Source organism: Nannospalax galili, unplaced genomic scaffold (genome assembly GCF_000622305.1).
Source record: "Nannospalax galili isolate Female #2095 unplaced genomic scaffold, S.galili_v1.0 scaffold216, whole genome shotgun sequence".
In the NCBI taxonomy this organism is placed as follows: Eukaryota; Metazoa; Chordata; class Mammalia; order Rodentia; family Spalacidae; genus Nannospalax; species Nannospalax galili.
The window spans coordinates 260,585-277,739 of NW_008339003.1; the positions used below are offsets into that span (position 1 = coordinate 260,585).

A 17,155-nucleotide genomic window follows, 5' to 3' on the forward strand; every position below is an offset into this window, starting at 1 on the left:
CTATGTTCTATGCTTCCAGGACAATTCTCTACTTCTCTTCATTACCAAAATTGAGTCACGCTTGATTACTTTGAACCTACCATTTGATCACTTGCTGACTAGGATGAGCTTGAATTCCTTTGGCTAACTTAGCCCAATTATGCTACTCCAGGCCTGTGATAGGTCTGCCTTCCTCAGGACCAAGGATTTGACCCAAGGATAAAACTAGGTTCTGTCAGCAAAGAAACTGGAACGCCCACCACAGTGTGTATGCACACACAGACACATGGGCTCACACATATACTCATATTCTGTGCCCCCAAACACAATTTAAATTCCACTTATGAATCTTTTTCTACTCTATACCTTTGTACCAAATTAACAAGCTCATTCATTCATTCATTCATTCATTCCATTCTGGTGTCTGGGTTACCTACTCCTTTCATTTAATTAACACTTATGGTGTCTCTTGTACATATCGGTACATGTAGGGATGATAATAAATGAAACACAGCATCTCTGTTTCAGAAACATAGCTCCATAGGGGAATCAGAATACAAACAGTAAATTATAAAAAAATGCCGACTTGGAAAGAATTTTCAGAATGAAATTCTTTCTTTTTCTAGACAATTAATACACCGTCACCATCTTCCCTCAGGGCTACACATCAGCCTTCCTGCCCTCGGATGTGGGACAGTCCAGCAGGATTGTCATCTTAGCATTGCATAGAACCCATTCCTATTTACACTTACACGTGCTTGCTTGCTTCCTGTCTTCTTTCCTTCTAAAGACATGGCCCTATAGATCAACTTGGTTTTGAACTTGTGATACTCCTCCTGCCTTTGCTTCCCAAGGGCTTGAATTATAGTCATGTACACCAGGCCTGCCATGTCTTTATTTTTTATGTGCCATTGAAAGTAAATTTGGATTAAATAAAGAGCGTGATTATCTTGACACCTGTCAAAGCATCTCACCTGGTGGCATGGTGTTGATTGTATTTATTGAGAAAATCAACAGGTACTTTAGACGCTTTAGCAAAATTCTTGCGGATGAGGATATTGAGGAAAAATTGCACAAAACATTCGGGGCCCCATCTTATCAGTGCAGTCTGTAGGATGTCTTAGTGTTTCAAATTAGTCCCCTGAGATATTCCTTATGAAAAACAAGTTGTTGCACCTTGCACCTCCTATCATAGAAAGTATTATTTCAGTGGTCTTGGTAACCTATTTTTAAATTTGAAGAAATAGAGCTCATGTTTGAGCATGTTATGTCAAGTGTCTACAAAGTCTTAAAGACCATGAATGATGGCCATAATGAAAGAAGGTTCAGCAGCAAGTCGTGGTTGTAGTGAGCACTCCCTGGAATTCACTTCTTGTGTGAAACATGATAAAAGTGTTGTATGTCACAGGAGCGTGGGTTTATCTGTACAGCTGGGAATGCTAAAAAATGGTGGCACCTCCATTTCCTGTCTCATTGCTCCCAAGAGCCAGTACAATGAGGCACAACTGATGTTGGCTGTTGTCTGCTGATGTGATTTTTTTTTTTTATCATTTTGAGACAGGGTCTCCCTGTAGCTCCAGCTGTCCTGGAACTCACTATGTAGACCAGGCTGCCCTTGAACTCACAGAGATCCACCTGCCTCTGCCTCCCGAGTGCTGGGATTAAAGGTGTGCACCACCACGCCCAGCTTGCTGATGTGATTTTTAAATCGGTGTTAAACCTGAATTCTAGTCTCAGGTTAAATGTCCATCCTGTAGGACTCCTTCCCTTTCAGATGTTCTTCTTATGCAAGGGAGATATAAGTCCTTCTGCAGTGATGGAGAAAGAGAAAGCAATGCCTTGTTTCATGCTGGTCTTGTCTTAAGGTGTTTACCTATTTTGGTCGTGGGCCAGAAGTCCGTTGGGTTTTAGGTGATCGTAGTTTACTGCTGGAACACTGCCTGTCTTCTGGAGAGGAGAGTTGTGATCCTGATCATTTGCTTCTGTTCATGAAGTACCTGTGCTGTTCAGCACTTCCGTTTTTCCAGAGGCGCTTTCAGCATCCCTCCATCCTTTTTTCTAGCCTGAAGAAATATCTAGGGATGCTGAGCATGGTGTGGCATGCCTCTAGTCTAACGCTCAGGAGGCAGAGGCAGACAAAGGTCCATGAGATGGAGGCTAAGTTGGTCTACATAGCAAGTTCTAAACCAGCTGGAGCTACAGGGAGACCCTGTCTCACAAAACAAAAACCAAACAAACCAAAAAGAAATGTCTAGGGTCCCCCTTCACAGTCAACAAGTCAAAGGAACTGGGATATTACCTGATACCCAGTAATATACCCAAGGAAACAGCTAAAATGGGGAAAGATTAATTTCGGCTGCATTCCTGGTCCTCTGTGTTCAGGCCTGTAAAAAAGCAGAAGCATCATGGTAGAAGGGTATAGAGAAAGAAGGGTGCTCACCACAAAGCAGCTAGGAAGCAGAGAGAAACAGGGAAGATGAAGCCAGAGACAATACACATCCCTCAGAGTGCCCCACTTCCTTCAGCTAGGCCTGGCCTCGTCACAGCCTATTGAGCTATGAATTTACTACAATGGTCAACCCATTAGTGAAAACAGCACCCTCATCACTCTCAATAACATCACCTACTGGGGACCTTCAGCATAGAAACCTTCAACATAGAAACCTCTGAGGCTGTTTTGGAGCTAGACCTTGCTAAATATAAAATGGTCTAAGTATGCCAGATCTTTATGTATTAATGAAAATATGAGAAACCTGTAAATTTATTTTCTTTTTGATAAAGGCTATCTCTCCAAACTGTCTCACAACCCAAGCTGAGTAATGATCTCTTTGATGAAATTACTAACTCTTATCTTCCTAACATTATGAATGATCCCAAGTCAGAGTATAGGAAACCATAAAACAAGGAGAATATGAAAATATGTCTGATTATCAACAATAGATACCTATTTTTGAAGTGCCTTTTTCATAGTGAATAAAATATTTACTGACTTTACTTGGAAACGGTTTTAATAACCATAAGTACCTGTAAAGGCCTTGAGCTAGCAATATGACTCTAACACCAGAACATAAAATTTAGTAAAAATCTATCCATTTATCTTCAAATTATTTGTATTATGTTATAATTATAGTTAACACCTAACAATTAGCAAGGTTTCTCTCTTACAATCTAGGAAAGAGCAAATAAGTTTTTATTCTATGGCAAATAAGGCCTAAAGTCTTTTAACATACTGTCTTTTTTTTTTAAGTCAGTAGGATAATAGACAAGTGTTTGTATTCAATAAGTACTATTTCATTGTAGTTCAGTAAACACTATTTAGTAATCATTTGGGACTGGAGACATGGCTCAGTGGCTAAGGATGCATACTGCTCGTTCAAAGGACCTGAGTTCAGTTCCCAGCATCCACATCAGATGATCACAACCACATGTAAATCCAGCTCCAGGGGATCTAACACCCTCTTCTGGACTCTATGGATATCTGTACTCATAGATGCACATATCCACATATAGATGTACACATGTCCACAAAATTCAAGATAAAATAAACATTTAAATGCAAGTAATCATTACAATTCAGTTTTTGGAGGTGGGGAAGACAATAGGGCATATGTGACATAAGGTGAAAAGGGGGCTGGAAGTCGGGGTTGCCCATGGGAGGGAGGTTGGGGGGAGGATGACGCTTTGTGTGAAAATACCATAATGATATCTAATGCTATGTATGCTAACTTAAAAAATCAATGTAAAATAAAAATCATAAATAGAAGAGATTCAGTTTTTATTGTTTTTAGACTTTCCAACATATTTAAAAAATTTTCATTTCCAATAATATTTTTATGTTTACTAATATGCTAATTTTAAGCTTTAATTTAAATTTTTATATTTTACTGGTCATCAAAATTATAGATCTTTTTGAAAATTATCTTTTGTACTTAGCATATAAGCTAGGGGGCTTCTATGAGGATTTTCCATACGTCTTTCATTTTTTCACGTTTTAGTTTCATTGAGATTTGGGATCATTCTTTAAAACAGTTAAATACATTAGTTTTTAAAACTGTCTTTCATCTTCTGCCCTGCTTGATTCACTTAGTTTATACCTCAGAAACTGAGTTATTGGAATGAATGCTCTGTTGCATTGGGGTTCAGGTTACTGTAAATATTCAAAGTTTGTGGCTGGACAGATGGCTCAGCAGTTAAGAGCACTGACTGCTCTTGCAGAGGACCTGGGTTCGATTCCCAGCACCCACATGGTGGCTACAAACTGTCCTTAACTCCAGTTCCAGGGGAATCTGAAGCCCTCTTCTGACCTCAACAGCACTGCATGACACGGGTGCACTCACATACATGCAGGCAATACACTCATACACACAAAATAAAAATAATAAAGAAAATATTTTTTTAAATATTCAAAGTTCATTCTGGAATGTTTTTCTGTTTGGCTTCTCTTAGGTATTTGGAAATGCTTAAGAACCCAAACATCATTAAATCTCAGGATGTGTTCACAGTCATCCGATACATCTCATATAACAGCTATGGGAAGACTATGGCCTGGAACTGGATCCAGCTCAACTGGGAATATCTGGTCAGCAGGTAGGATGACCAGCTAATGCCCTGTTGTTCTCTTTGCTTGACACTAGTTACAGGTGCCTTCTGTTTCTCCCTGGTGTTCTTCCTCTAACACCTGTCCCATATCTGATATGGCCTGTTACCAGAGTAAAAGTCCCATATCTGAAATGGCCTGTTACCAGAGTAAAAGTCCCATATCTGAAATGGCCTGTTATGAGGGTAAAAGTCCCGTATCTGAAATGGCCTGTTAGTTACCAGAGTAAAAGGTAACGGCCAGAGTAAAAGTCCCATATCTGAAATGGCCTGTTACCAGGGTAAAAGTCCCATATCTGAAATGGCCTGTTATGAGGGTAAAAGTCCCGTATCTGAAATGGCCTGTTAGTTACCAGAGTAAAAGGTAACGGCATTTTCCTTCAAGATCTGTTCATTTTGGCTCAATTCTTTTTCTGGAAATTATTCTTTCCAACTGATCTGGAGAGATCTGGAGAGATAACTATATTGCATTGTTTTTGTTGTTGTTGTTGTTGAAGTAACAAATTAATGTAATTCAGTCCATTGTACTAATATGTAACAAAATGCCAGACAGATGTTTAGTTCTCATTTAATATTTGCTAAAAACTAAATGAGAATTCCTGGCCCCTGTGTCTCTTTGAGCTCAACTGGGCATCTGGTATTATCTTCCTTGAGACCAGATAATAAATTTTAAGCATTCTGAATACTTCTTAAAAGGAAACTAAATTTCCTAGGCAATAGCAATTTAAAGGGACTGGAGCTTAGAGTGTGTGTGTGTGTGTGTGTGTTTGTGTGTGTGTGTGTATGTGTGTGTGTGTGTGTGTGTGTGTAGGCTCTTGTGTGCTACCGCACACACATGTGGAAGTCAAAGGACAGCTTGCTGGAGTCAGTTTTCTCCTTCTACTCCATAGGTCCCAGGATTGAACTCACCATCAGGCTAGGAAGCAAACACCTTTCCAACTGAGCAATCTCACCTACCTTCAGTGGTTCATTTTTAAAAAATTTTAATTGAATTTTTGTGTATTTCATATAGAACATCTTAATCATCCTTATACCCCCTTCCCCACTGGTACCTCCCATAGCTCCCCACCCCACTGGAAAACATATATTCTCTCATTTGTGTTAAGGCCTATCCTGTCAAGTTAGTGTCCCCAGATATCCCTCAGTGCAAGTTCATCCACTGAGGTCTAAGCAGCCTATCTAGTCTTCCTCCTTTTAAGAAGATCAGCTCTTCCTCACCCAGCAGTTATCAGCTTCCAATAATTCTAAAATTGGGGCTTGTTGCCCATTCCCCCAGTTCTGTGCTGGGGTTTTGTCTGCTTGAGTTGGCATAGGTCCTGTGCATGCTGACACCATTGCTGTAGGTTCATATGAGCAAGGTCCCAGGCACTTGTAGGACTCTATTTCCATATGGTCATATACCTCCTCCCTGGCTCTGACAATCTTTCTACCCCCTCTTCTGCAATGGTCCCTGAGACCTGGGTGGATGGAGTTTAATATGAGTCCTTCCCTAAGGACCAACACTCTGCAGGCTCTTACTCTCCATACTTTGGCCATTTGTGACCTTTTGTGTTCCTGGTCCTCTGCTGCATGAGGGAGCTTCATTAATGAGAACTGAGAAAGTCCTTAGTGTCCTCTTTTCCCCTTGTTCTATGTCCCGTGAGCCTTATGTGTAGAGGTTGCACTGTAGATGTGCTACTTAGGCTTGGGCAACTATTTCTTTAGCCCCATGAGGAGGAAATATTGCTGTTCTTGTTTCTGATCCTCTAAATGTAATGCTCAATTTCCATTGAAAAGACATTTCTTTGACAAACTATATAATAACATGTAGACTAAACATATGTCCCCAATAAATGTGTATGCATTAGTGAAAGTCATTCTATCTGTGATCCTTGCACTGGGCAGTTGCTCTGTTATCCATCCTAATCTTTCCTGTTTACAGCAATGGCTAATAACCATCTTCTGAGAATCACAAGTCCTCTTTTTTCTGAAGTTCACCAGTGCCAGTCTGTCCACATTCCCTTTCCTTCAGAGATCCACACTGTACCCCAAGCTTTCAACTAAGATATTCTACGTTGTTTTTGCCTCTTTGTGATAGATTTTCGCCTCTTTTGTTCTTGTGACTAATGAGGGTAGCTGTTCATCCATTTCTCAAGAGTGGTCTGAGAACATGCTCTTGTGAGCTCATCTTCATTGTTCATCTGTTTGTAATTGTTTCAATGAAATGCTGGGTTTAGACTGAATAAATCGACTTAGTAAGAACATGTTATCTTCACATAAGACTTCATCTCATGCAAGGTGACACTTTCCATTTTGAAAGATGTATGCCTAACGACACACATTGTGTTTATGTTAGTTCAAAGACTATAAATTTATGTATGCTATGAGAAACATATATAGATGAGGCACAGTGTTTACTTTTAAATTACTGTGAAAAGATATGTAGAAAAAAGTGGGTTTTACCTTGTCTTGAATGCCATAAACATCTGGTTTTAAAATGAACATATTAGATCTGATAAGTTGAACCATTTTTAAGGAAAATAAGTTGATTAACCATTTCCAGAGCTAGTTCCAAAACTCTCACCCAAGGCTTTTAATATTTCTTCATAGATCTAACTTTCATGAGGTATTATTGCAGATGGCCCCAAACATAGTTATATAATAACCACATGTCTATTACACAAAAAGCAATATTAATTATGTTTGGTTTGAATAAATAGAATTGCCTCTGAAGAATTGTATAAGACAAGCTAAGTAGAAGAGAACTGAGCTTTATTCAAATATTTCCAAACTCTCGAATGTTTTCCAAATTTCAGGATGAGTAATTTTTGTTGCCTCTATTTCTGAACAATCTATTGTTCCCCTCAAATAATCTGCTTTCCTATGACATTTTTCTCATACGGTCTTTATGTAGCTGATCACTGCCCCACTGCTGTGCTTGCCAGTTTGAGCCTTAGTCACAAACCTCCAAGATACTAGGGAAATGATGCTTTGCAACTGTGTCGTCTAAACTCTTAGGTGAAACTGTAAAGCTCAGTGAGCGCAGCAGATCAGTAGTGTGGAAGGATAATGTTTGTTTTTAGTTTATGGCTACAGATGAAAAGAATCAGTAATTCTGACATAATGAATGTGCTAAAATATTTAAACATTATTTCAAAATAGTTTAATAAGCACTTATTAAAAGTTGTATGTGCATAAAAATAATTTCTGAATAACATACTACTTATACAAGTATTAAGTCAAAACAAGTGATTTTCTATAACTTTTTCAAACTAATTAAGATATACTTATGCTCCTGTTGTAGCTTTAGCCAGCTTGATAAATAGACAGTGTGTCTCCCCTTAGCTTCTGCACGTGATGTGATAATGGGCCCTTGAAATGAACATTTAGTTCTTGTGCATGTAGTGTTGACACAAGTGGTTGCAATTTTCATTTAATCTATTCATTGTTAGCTCCCCAGTATTTCTCTTTTTTGAGACAGGGTCTCCCTGTAGCCCCAGCTGACCCGGAACTTACTTTGTAGACCAGGCTGGCCTTGGTCTAACAGAGATTTGCCTACCTCTGCTTCCCAAGTGCTGGGATTGAAGGTGTGCACCACCACACCTGGCTTTTCTTTTCACTATGAAGAAAAGAGAGTAATGTTACTGAAATCATAGGTTATTTTTAAATTATTACTTGCACTTACCAGACTTCCTTTGAAACTGTAGAATCTTATTGCAGCAACTAACATATTTTCCTTTTAAAATTCCCCTCTTATTACAGAACTGATATGTGTGTTTTTCAGAAAACAAATAAGATTATTTACACTATTTGTAATGAAATTACTCAGGAACCACTTTTGTTGTCATGTTAGTATCACTCCTCCCACAGGCTCTGGAGCTCATGCGTGCACATACCCTCCCCTGCACATGTACACACACATGTAATTTAAAATAATTAAAATAAAATTTTTTTTTTTAGAAAAAAAGGTTTTCAGAATAGTGATGGAGATGTCTCTAACTGAACAGAGCCAATAAATGAATCTGACAAAGTCACCTGTAGTTTCAAATGATAGGGGTCTTCCTTTTATTCTTTTATGTTGAAGATATTTTAATATACTTAATATATTTAAAGGCTGATGAGAAAGTTCCAGTATGTGGAACAAAAAAACAGATTTTTTTTTAAAAACTAAAGTTTTTAAGAACATGGGATAAACAGTAGTCAAAGCCCAGGTGTTAGGAGGAAAGCAGGGTGTGCAGGAGTGACTGTGTGCTTTTTAGGAAAGGGTAGTTTGTAGAGAACATGAATGAATTGGTCAGGGAGGAGGATGACCAATGTGAGGGCTACCATCAAGATTTAAATCTATGAATTTACAATGAAATGGTATGTGGAAAGGGCAGCGACTTTACTCACGAGAATTCAACCAGCTGTAACAGAGAAGATGGACAGCTGATTTCACTCAAAGCCGAGGTCTCTCTAGACGTGAATTATTAAAATGCAAGGGAGCTTAGAGTTTCCTGAACAAAATGTGATTGAACATGGGAAACCGTCACTTCTCAACTCCATAAATAAATAACTTGAGAGGGAAAGAGGACCTGGCAGTCCAGGAGAAGGAGGAAGGAGGCTCGATGGGCCTGAAATCCAGGCTAAGCTAAGAATGGTTAGAGTGACAGCTGAAACACATGTCACGGAAGGCTTGTAAATGAATAATTTCAGGTGCAGATGACTTAAGACGATCCCCAGTTATCATGGGAATATGATGGCTAAAGCAGACCCTAGAGACTGTCCCTGGAAATCGGTTCTGGAAACTAAGGAGCTAATATATTACACTGATCATGAAATTACCAAGGATGATGGCACAGCTCAGAGTAGAAAGACCAGCAGTCAGGTGTCAGTGTGTACCATATGCAAAAGCAAGCAGAAGGAACAGACGCTCATACAGTGAGTACACAAAAAATGGTCTCAAGTGAGAAGCTTCCTGTCGAGGGAGCACACCACTGAGATTGCGATTGCATTCCTCCGCTAGTGTCCTGTTGACATATTTCTCTCTCTTACCCCTTTGTAAGGATCCTTTATATAACAGAAAAGACTGTTTTCCCTAATTACTTTTGACTTTTGATTTTGTTTACAGAAAGCTCTCTCTTCAGCATTATCACTTAAAAATTTCATATGAAGTAAACTTTATCTGTTTTTACCTTCCATAATTTTTGCTTTTTGTATATAATAATTCTAGAATATAAATTTTCTCCCACTGATGTATGTACAGGTATATTTTCCCACATCCCTTCCCAATATTTTAGTGGTCAAAATTTTATGCATGAGTTTGTGGGGAGTTGCATTGTGATTAGTTGGGTAGAGATTCATGTTTCTATCTCCCCATTTTTAGTATAGTATGTAAGAAAAATTCTAGTTCTTGATTTTTGAGAGAGACTATGTGAAAAGAATAAGGATCAAATCTCGTCTCTAAAATCATCTTGGTGCTTAGGTTTAAGCCAGCCTGCCATGGGTCAGAACCCCTACCACACAAATAACCAGTAAAGCTTTTTGAAAGCAGAATGAATAGATTATATTCAAAGCCCTGTATCTTCTGGGAGCTGCATGTCCAGAATTAGGATGATGGAACTGGAGCTGCTCTGTCTAACAGAAACATACAGAGGCAGGTTAGTGAGATGTGGGTAACTGTCACTCACGTTATGTTTTGAAAGTCCAAGTTCACTGTGGTCCTGTTCCATAAGACCTGGGAAGTTCAAGCCTCTGTGTGGTTGAAATTGAATCAGTGGTATATTCACGGTCCAGATTGGAGGAAGGAGGAGAAAAAGAAAATGGACACACACACACACACACACACACACACACACTCATACCCCAACCCAAGAAGACCAAGATTATTCACGCCAGTCCAGCCCATAGCCCTGAAACCTCATGCAGCCAAGAACAGCTGTGGAAGTGGCACAATGCAAAATCAGAAACTCACTGAAAACATTATGAGACTTTTTTTTCTTTTTTTAGCAATTTTTAACTCAAATGCACAGTGTGACACCTAAACTTTGTAGATGACAAGATTGTATCCAAACATTAAAAGGTTAGACATGCCTAGGGTCCTCCCCATCAGAGCTCATATTGAAACTTGGTTCTCAATGCAAACATTGAGAGATGGTGGGACACTTAGGAGATAATTGGGGTCTGGGGAGATAGCTCAATTGATAGAGGCTTGCCTAATACAAGCCCTAGGTTCAACCCATAACACCTCATAAGTCAGGCATGGTGGTACAAGCCTATAATCCCAAGCACTCAGAGATGGAGGCGGGAGGATCAAAAGTTCAAGATGCCTGGTATGGTGGCAAACTCTTTTGATCCCAGCACTGGGGAAGCAGAGGCAGGTGGATCTCTGGAGTTTGAGGTTAGCCTGGTCTACATAGTGAGTGTCAGGCCAGCCAAAGCTACATAGTGAGACCCGATTTCAAAAAAAAGAAAATTTAAGTCATCTTTAGCTCTATGCAGAGTTCAAGGACACCCTGGGCTACATGAGCCCTTGTCTCAAAAACAAAACAAAACAAATCAAACAAAAAACAATAGCCAGGTATGTTGACACGTGCCTTTAATCACAGGTCAGCCTGGTCTACATAGTGAGTTCCAAGTCAGTTGGGGCTACAGGGAGACCTTGTCTCAAAAAGATGAAAAGAAAAAAAAAAATCTTTAAAAGCTTTGTTTTTATGGGTAATTAGATACGTGTGCCCGACTCTGGTGTAGCTCTCATGAAGGTAGATGGCCTGAGAGTGGCTTGTTATAAAGCAACCTGGCAGCTCCCTGCTCTCTCTCACATGCCTCTTTCATGCACCCGCCTGCTTTACCTTCCGCTTTTCTCTACAAGTTGAAGCAGAGTAAGGCCTTTATCAGAAGCTAAGCATAGGCTAGTGCTGAAGTCTTGGGCTCCCTAGAACCAGAAGTTAAAATAAACCTCTTTTTTACATGTCACCTAGTCGTGGTGCTCCATTACAGAAAAAAAGATTAAGACAGACAAGCAATTTCCCCTTTTTATGTAAAGTCTCAAGTTTGACTTAGCACTGGATTTGTTGGTAAGAACTGGGTTACACATCTACCTACCTATGAGGCAGGCTGAGAGATGTGGTCATTAGCTCTGAGCTCTTGTACCCAGCAGAGGAGAACGTTTGGGCAATACAACAAGCAGTCTGCCATATCTGTGCAAAAAGAAGTGCGGAGTTTATAGAAACTACTCCTGAACATGTTTATACTGTTTTAGAAATGTGTGTGATATGTGTGATGTGTGTGATGTGTGTGTGATGTGTGATGTGTGTGATTGTGTGATATGTGTGTGATATGTGTGTGATGTGTGTGATGTGTGTGTGATGTGTGTGATGTGTGTGATGTGTGTGATGTATGTGATATGTGTGATGTGTGTGTGATGTGTGTGTGTTGGATGTGTGATGTATGTGTGTGTGATGTGTGTGATGTACATGTGTGTGTGCACACGTGTGTGTGTGTGTGCATGCTATGGTGCAACTACAGAGGTCGGAGGACAACTTTTGGGAGTCAGTTCTCCTTCCACCACAGGCTCTGGGGATCAAACCTGGCATCCATCTTGCTCAGCAAGGGCCAGCTTGCCGGACGTACCTGTTTTTTGGCTGTGTTTGACTGTGAAAATTGCCTTTAAAATGCACACATATAGTGTTCACAGCTAGAAAAAGATTTTAAGTTTCAGGTACTTATATTGCTTTTATTCCTCTTAATTTCTGTACAGATACACACTCAATGACAGAAACCTCGGTCGGATTGTTACCATAGCAGAACCCTTCAACACTGAACTGCAACTTTGGCAGGTATGAAAATAAATTCCTTTCTACTTTCTAGGAAAAGAAAAAAAACACAGTTAAACTCTTACAAAGAGAAAAGGTATTTTCTCCAGTCAAGCCCAATAATGCAACAAGAAAGAGATAATTCTTGCATTAAATATATCATACACTATTTTTTAACCTGAAAAATGACCAAGAAACAAATTTAAAAGCCAAGAGTTGTGAGAAGATGGGAGGTTGAGACTGGCTTGCTGAAGTGTGTTCAATGTGTCACCCCTTTCCAGATGACTGCCTGTGACTCAGGGATAAGTTGATCAAGATTTGAGTCCACTCAGAATTGGTAGTTTGGGAATTTCAAAATCAATTTCAAATCTCTGAATTCCCAATAAGGTAAAAAATGTCCATCAATGTTGGGCTAACAGAAAAGTCATGAGGTTTCAGTATCTGTGCATCGGGAATTAAAATGCTTATGTTCTTACCATTCTTATTTTTGAAAACTGCATATCCTACTCTGGTTGAATTTTAGGGTAGGAGAGAGTACAGAAATGTGTTGAAGAGAATCTTTTTTCTTACAAGTCCTTAATAAATGAACTGAAAGTGTATTGAATTCTCTAGACTCCTAGAATGAAAGCTGCACGGAAACCACATGCCATGGGCCAGGCTATCCATGGGACACTGTGGGAAACGCACAGAAAGTAGAGAAATCCACAGTGGGCATGCCAACCTGTGGCATGCGGCTCTCCTTCCCTAAATTGTCAGACCCTCTTGCTATTACACAAGGCAGCTCCTAAGCCAAGGGCAGTGATTGCTCATGGGAGGGCAGGCTCATTCTGAAGACTGCATTGGGAGGTGCAGAGATACTAAGTATCCCCTTAGGAAGAAACAAAACCAGTGTCCAAAATGGTTCTTCTAATTATTCACCTCTCTTTTCTAGATGATGAGCTTTTTTGAAAAATATCCAGATGCGGGAGCTGGAGAAACACCTAGACAACAAGTACTGGAAACAGTCAGGAACAACATTGAGTGGCTGAAGCAAAACAGAGACTCCATAGGTGAATGGTTCCGTAGTTTGCCACAGCGTGGCTGATGTGTTCAAGGGTTGTGATTCTGTGACGGCTGTTTTTCCCTCCAGCCTGTGGTAGTCTGCTTTACAGGCTGCAGAGGGAGCCTTAGAGATTCTGCTTTCGCCAAGGACTGTATTTATGTCTCACAAAGCTTTTAAATGATTCCTCTTTGTTTTCAAAGGAAGACACTAATAGAGTGCTTAATATACTCAGGGATTTCTGTTAAGTGTACTTCACATGAGCTTCTTCACAAACTAAAGAGTTTAATAGTCACATTAATGTCTTTAAATATCATTCTTTGTATCTTAAATCTGTGAAAAGAGAACAATTTGGTCTTAGCTTTACATTTTTAGTACCAAAGAAACACCACTTAATCTTCTCTCTTGATTGATTTTTAAAGTTTAAATACCAGTACTTGTGGGACATATTACCATTTTAATCTTTATTTTATTATTCAGAATTACATAGACCTAATATCATTTTATTCACATGTGCCTTACTGCTTTAAATCCTACCAAAGTAACCTGGGCTTAAGTTTTTCTCAAGGATTGAATGAATGAGCCAAAGAAATGACTGACTGTTGCCTATGCCTTTACAAATCAATAAGAGAATGCTGTATTCCTTAAAGAAATAAATCTAAATTATTACCTTGAAAAATATTGTTTCCCAGTGTCACTTTACCCTTGAGTAAACATAATGGCAGCATTACCCAAACAATTAGCAAGTTACAAGTATGATTCAAGAACCTGGCCTTTGTCACGTGTGGTACTCGCCCATCTTGTTCTGTGCATACGGAGCTCCTTCAAATACACTATGAAATTACAGGCATAGAGTGCTTAGCTGTGCGCTGGGGATTTTATAGGGAAAAGCTGAAGTCATTGGAGAGAAGGCAGTGATTCCATAAAGGAAACAAGAATTAGAGGTCACCTTTGCCCTCACCCAGCTATATGTGTGAAGATGCAGAAACTCGAGGATGTCTCCAGCATGACTCTGCATTTCTGAGGATATGTCTTTTTATAGATAAGGTTTGCCTGTAAATCCTTAGCTCCTAACCCACATAGAATAGCCCTGATAACGTTTATGTATGTAGGCCAGTGAGGTGGCTTAGCAATGTAGGTGCCCTACAGCTGAGCCTGAAGACATCAATTTGATGCCTGGGGCCCCACAGGCTGGAAGGAGAGAAGCAGTTCCTGGAAGTGGAAGTGGTCCTCTCGCCTCCACATGTGTGTGTGTGTGTGTGTGCAAACACACACAATAAATAAATAAATATAACAAAAATAATTTATAGGTGTGATTGAATAAAAGACATCAATGTCATAGAAGCTGGTGACCAGAGTATGTTGACAGGGGCATTATTGCCCAATAGCCCTGCAGTTTTTGTCCAACATACAGAAAACGTGATCAATTCCAATGTTTCCGTCTGCTCCATCCAGAAGATCTAAATTCACTTGGAACCTTCAGAAGCGTTCAGGATCAGCTTGATGAGAACTGAGGCTCCTGGACCCCATAAAAACATTAGCTTTCACTTTATTTATGTAATATGCTCTAATTATGTAGCCCAAAATGTTGTAAGGTTTCCTATCATGGTTTTGGTAAGATCTCTCACTTACCACAACTAAACTAGCACCTTCCAAGGTACAGTCAAGACACGAGGTTTGAAAAGAAACACAGATTTTAAAAGAAATATTTATTTATTACTGTACGTGTGTATGAGTACAATGTGGTGGATGAGTGTGTGCCCCAGTGCACGTGTGGAGGCCAGAGGATGACTTTATGGAGTCAGTTCTCTCACCTTTACATGTGTTCTGGGGATCAAACTCAAATCACTAGATTTGTGCTGAGCTACCTCTTAGAATAAAGGCCCCTAAAATAACTCTAATAGTAATTTAAATGTTTCAGAAAGAAAATCATATTAGCACCAGTAATTATCATCACAACCCCAATAACCTGGTGAGTGTTAATATGCTAACTTCAAATTTTGAGTCCAACCACACCCAGCACTTGAAGCTCATATGTTTGATATAGAGTCTATAGGTCTACAGAAAAGATCCCATAGCTGAATGGGGTAGTAGGAGGTGGGGCCTAGAGGGCGGAAGTAAGTCATAGGAATTACATCTTTGAAGATTTACACACATACACACACACACACACACACACACACACACACACACACCACTGCTTCCCAGCTGTCACATGGCTTTGCTCAGTGACTACTTCATGGGCCAAAATACATATTTCTTCCTTTAAGTTGTTTTTCTGTGGTACTTTGTCAGAGCAATGGAAAGTGACTAATGGAGAAAAATGTATACTAACAAATGGAGTCAGACTTGGACGTGGGGCTTAGAGGCCGTTGGAACTGGATTTAGGGAGTAATCTGGAAACATTTGCTGAATCGGATGACTCTGGTGGAAGTCCAGAAGACCAAATGCTGATAGGAATTCTCACAGTAAAGACTGTGCTCACAGAATTTCAAATGTGAGGACAGTATTAAGAATGTGACGTCGTTCATGCTGCATTCTGACAAAGAAGTTACCTACAACGTGTCTGAATTATGCTGAGATTTTGTGTGAAGCTAGGTTGAAAGGTGACAGGGCTGGAGAGATGGCTCCGCAGCGAAGAGCACTGGCTGCCCTTGCAGAGGACCCAGGTTCAGTCCCCAGCACCCACATGGCAGCTAACAGTCATCCATAACTCCAGTTCCAGAGGATCTGACGCCTTCTTCTTACCTCTAAGGGCACTGCATGACACGGGTGCACTCACATACATGTAGTCAAAACACTCATACATATAAAAGAAATAAATAAATTCTAAGGCGGCAGACTAATTTGTTTGGTAGAGGAAATTTCAAAGCAGTACAGCACTCAAGCTGTGGCATGAAGATTTCTAGCAGTTTTTAATCCAGATTTATTATAAAGACATGTATGTAAAAGTTGGGGCCAAGGAAAGAGTAGTGGCTTGTAGAGCTTAGTGCCACTAAAAAGAAGCTGCTCCCTTTGTACTGGGACAGTATGAAAGGTACATGTGCCTTGTTTGAACAGGGCAACCTAAGAAAGTGTTTCCCATAATTTTTGGGGTGGATGTGAAGATTGTGAAAGTCAGCAGTGTAATGTTATGGTCTAGATATGAGGTATTCCCCAAAAAGGTTCATCAGTGGGAGGCCTAGTTGCTCTCTAACTGATGGAACCATTAAAAGATGTGTGTATCTTGAAGGCACTGACTTCACCAATGGATTAATCCACTAATGAGTTGATAGCTGAATGGATTATCAGGAGGCAGGAGCTAGTTGAAGGAGGTGGATTACTAGGGAGATGCCTTGGATGGTGTTCTAGTTTGACTTCTATTGCGATGATAAAACACTGAAAAAAGCCATCTTGGGAAGGAAAGGGTTTAATTTCATCTCACGACTCCCAGGTCATAATCCAGTATCAAGGGAAGTCAGGGCAGGAGCTCAAGCAGGAGGCTGGAGGCAGGAACTGAAGCAGAGACCACAGGGGAACGCTGCTTACTGGCTTGTTCCTGTGGCCTCTGCTCATCCATCTTTCCAGGGATGGTGCCATGGGCCCTCAAACATCACTCAACAATCAAGAAAATGTCTCACAGATATGGCCACAAACCAATGTGAAAGAAGAAATTCCCCAGCTGAAGTTCCCTTTTCCCAGGTGCGACATGTTGACAACTGTAGCTATCCAGTACAGTGGGTGCATCTTGTCCCCCCAAGTCTCTTTCTTTCTGTCCCCTCCCTTTGTC

At 40.0% G+C, this 17,155-nt stretch overlaps 1 protein-coding gene across 1 annotated transcript in view; it reads left to right on the forward strand.

Moving 5' to 3' along the window:
- Window positions 1-14,065, forward strand: part of Enpep (glutamyl aminopeptidase) — a 90,543-nt gene extending 76,478 nt beyond the window's left edge. The window contains exons 18-20 of the mRNA XM_008833705.3: window positions 4,426-4,566; window positions 12,293-12,371; window positions 13,279-14,065. Of these exons, the coding sequence (XP_008831927.1) occupies window positions 4,426-4,566; window positions 12,293-12,371; window positions 13,279-13,431 (373 nt within the window). The 3' untranslated portion in view covers window positions 13,432-14,065. The remainder of the gene's footprint in view (window positions 1-4,425; window positions 4,567-12,292; window positions 12,372-13,278) is intronic.
- The last annotated feature ends 3,090 nt before the right edge of the window (window positions 14,066-17,155 follow it).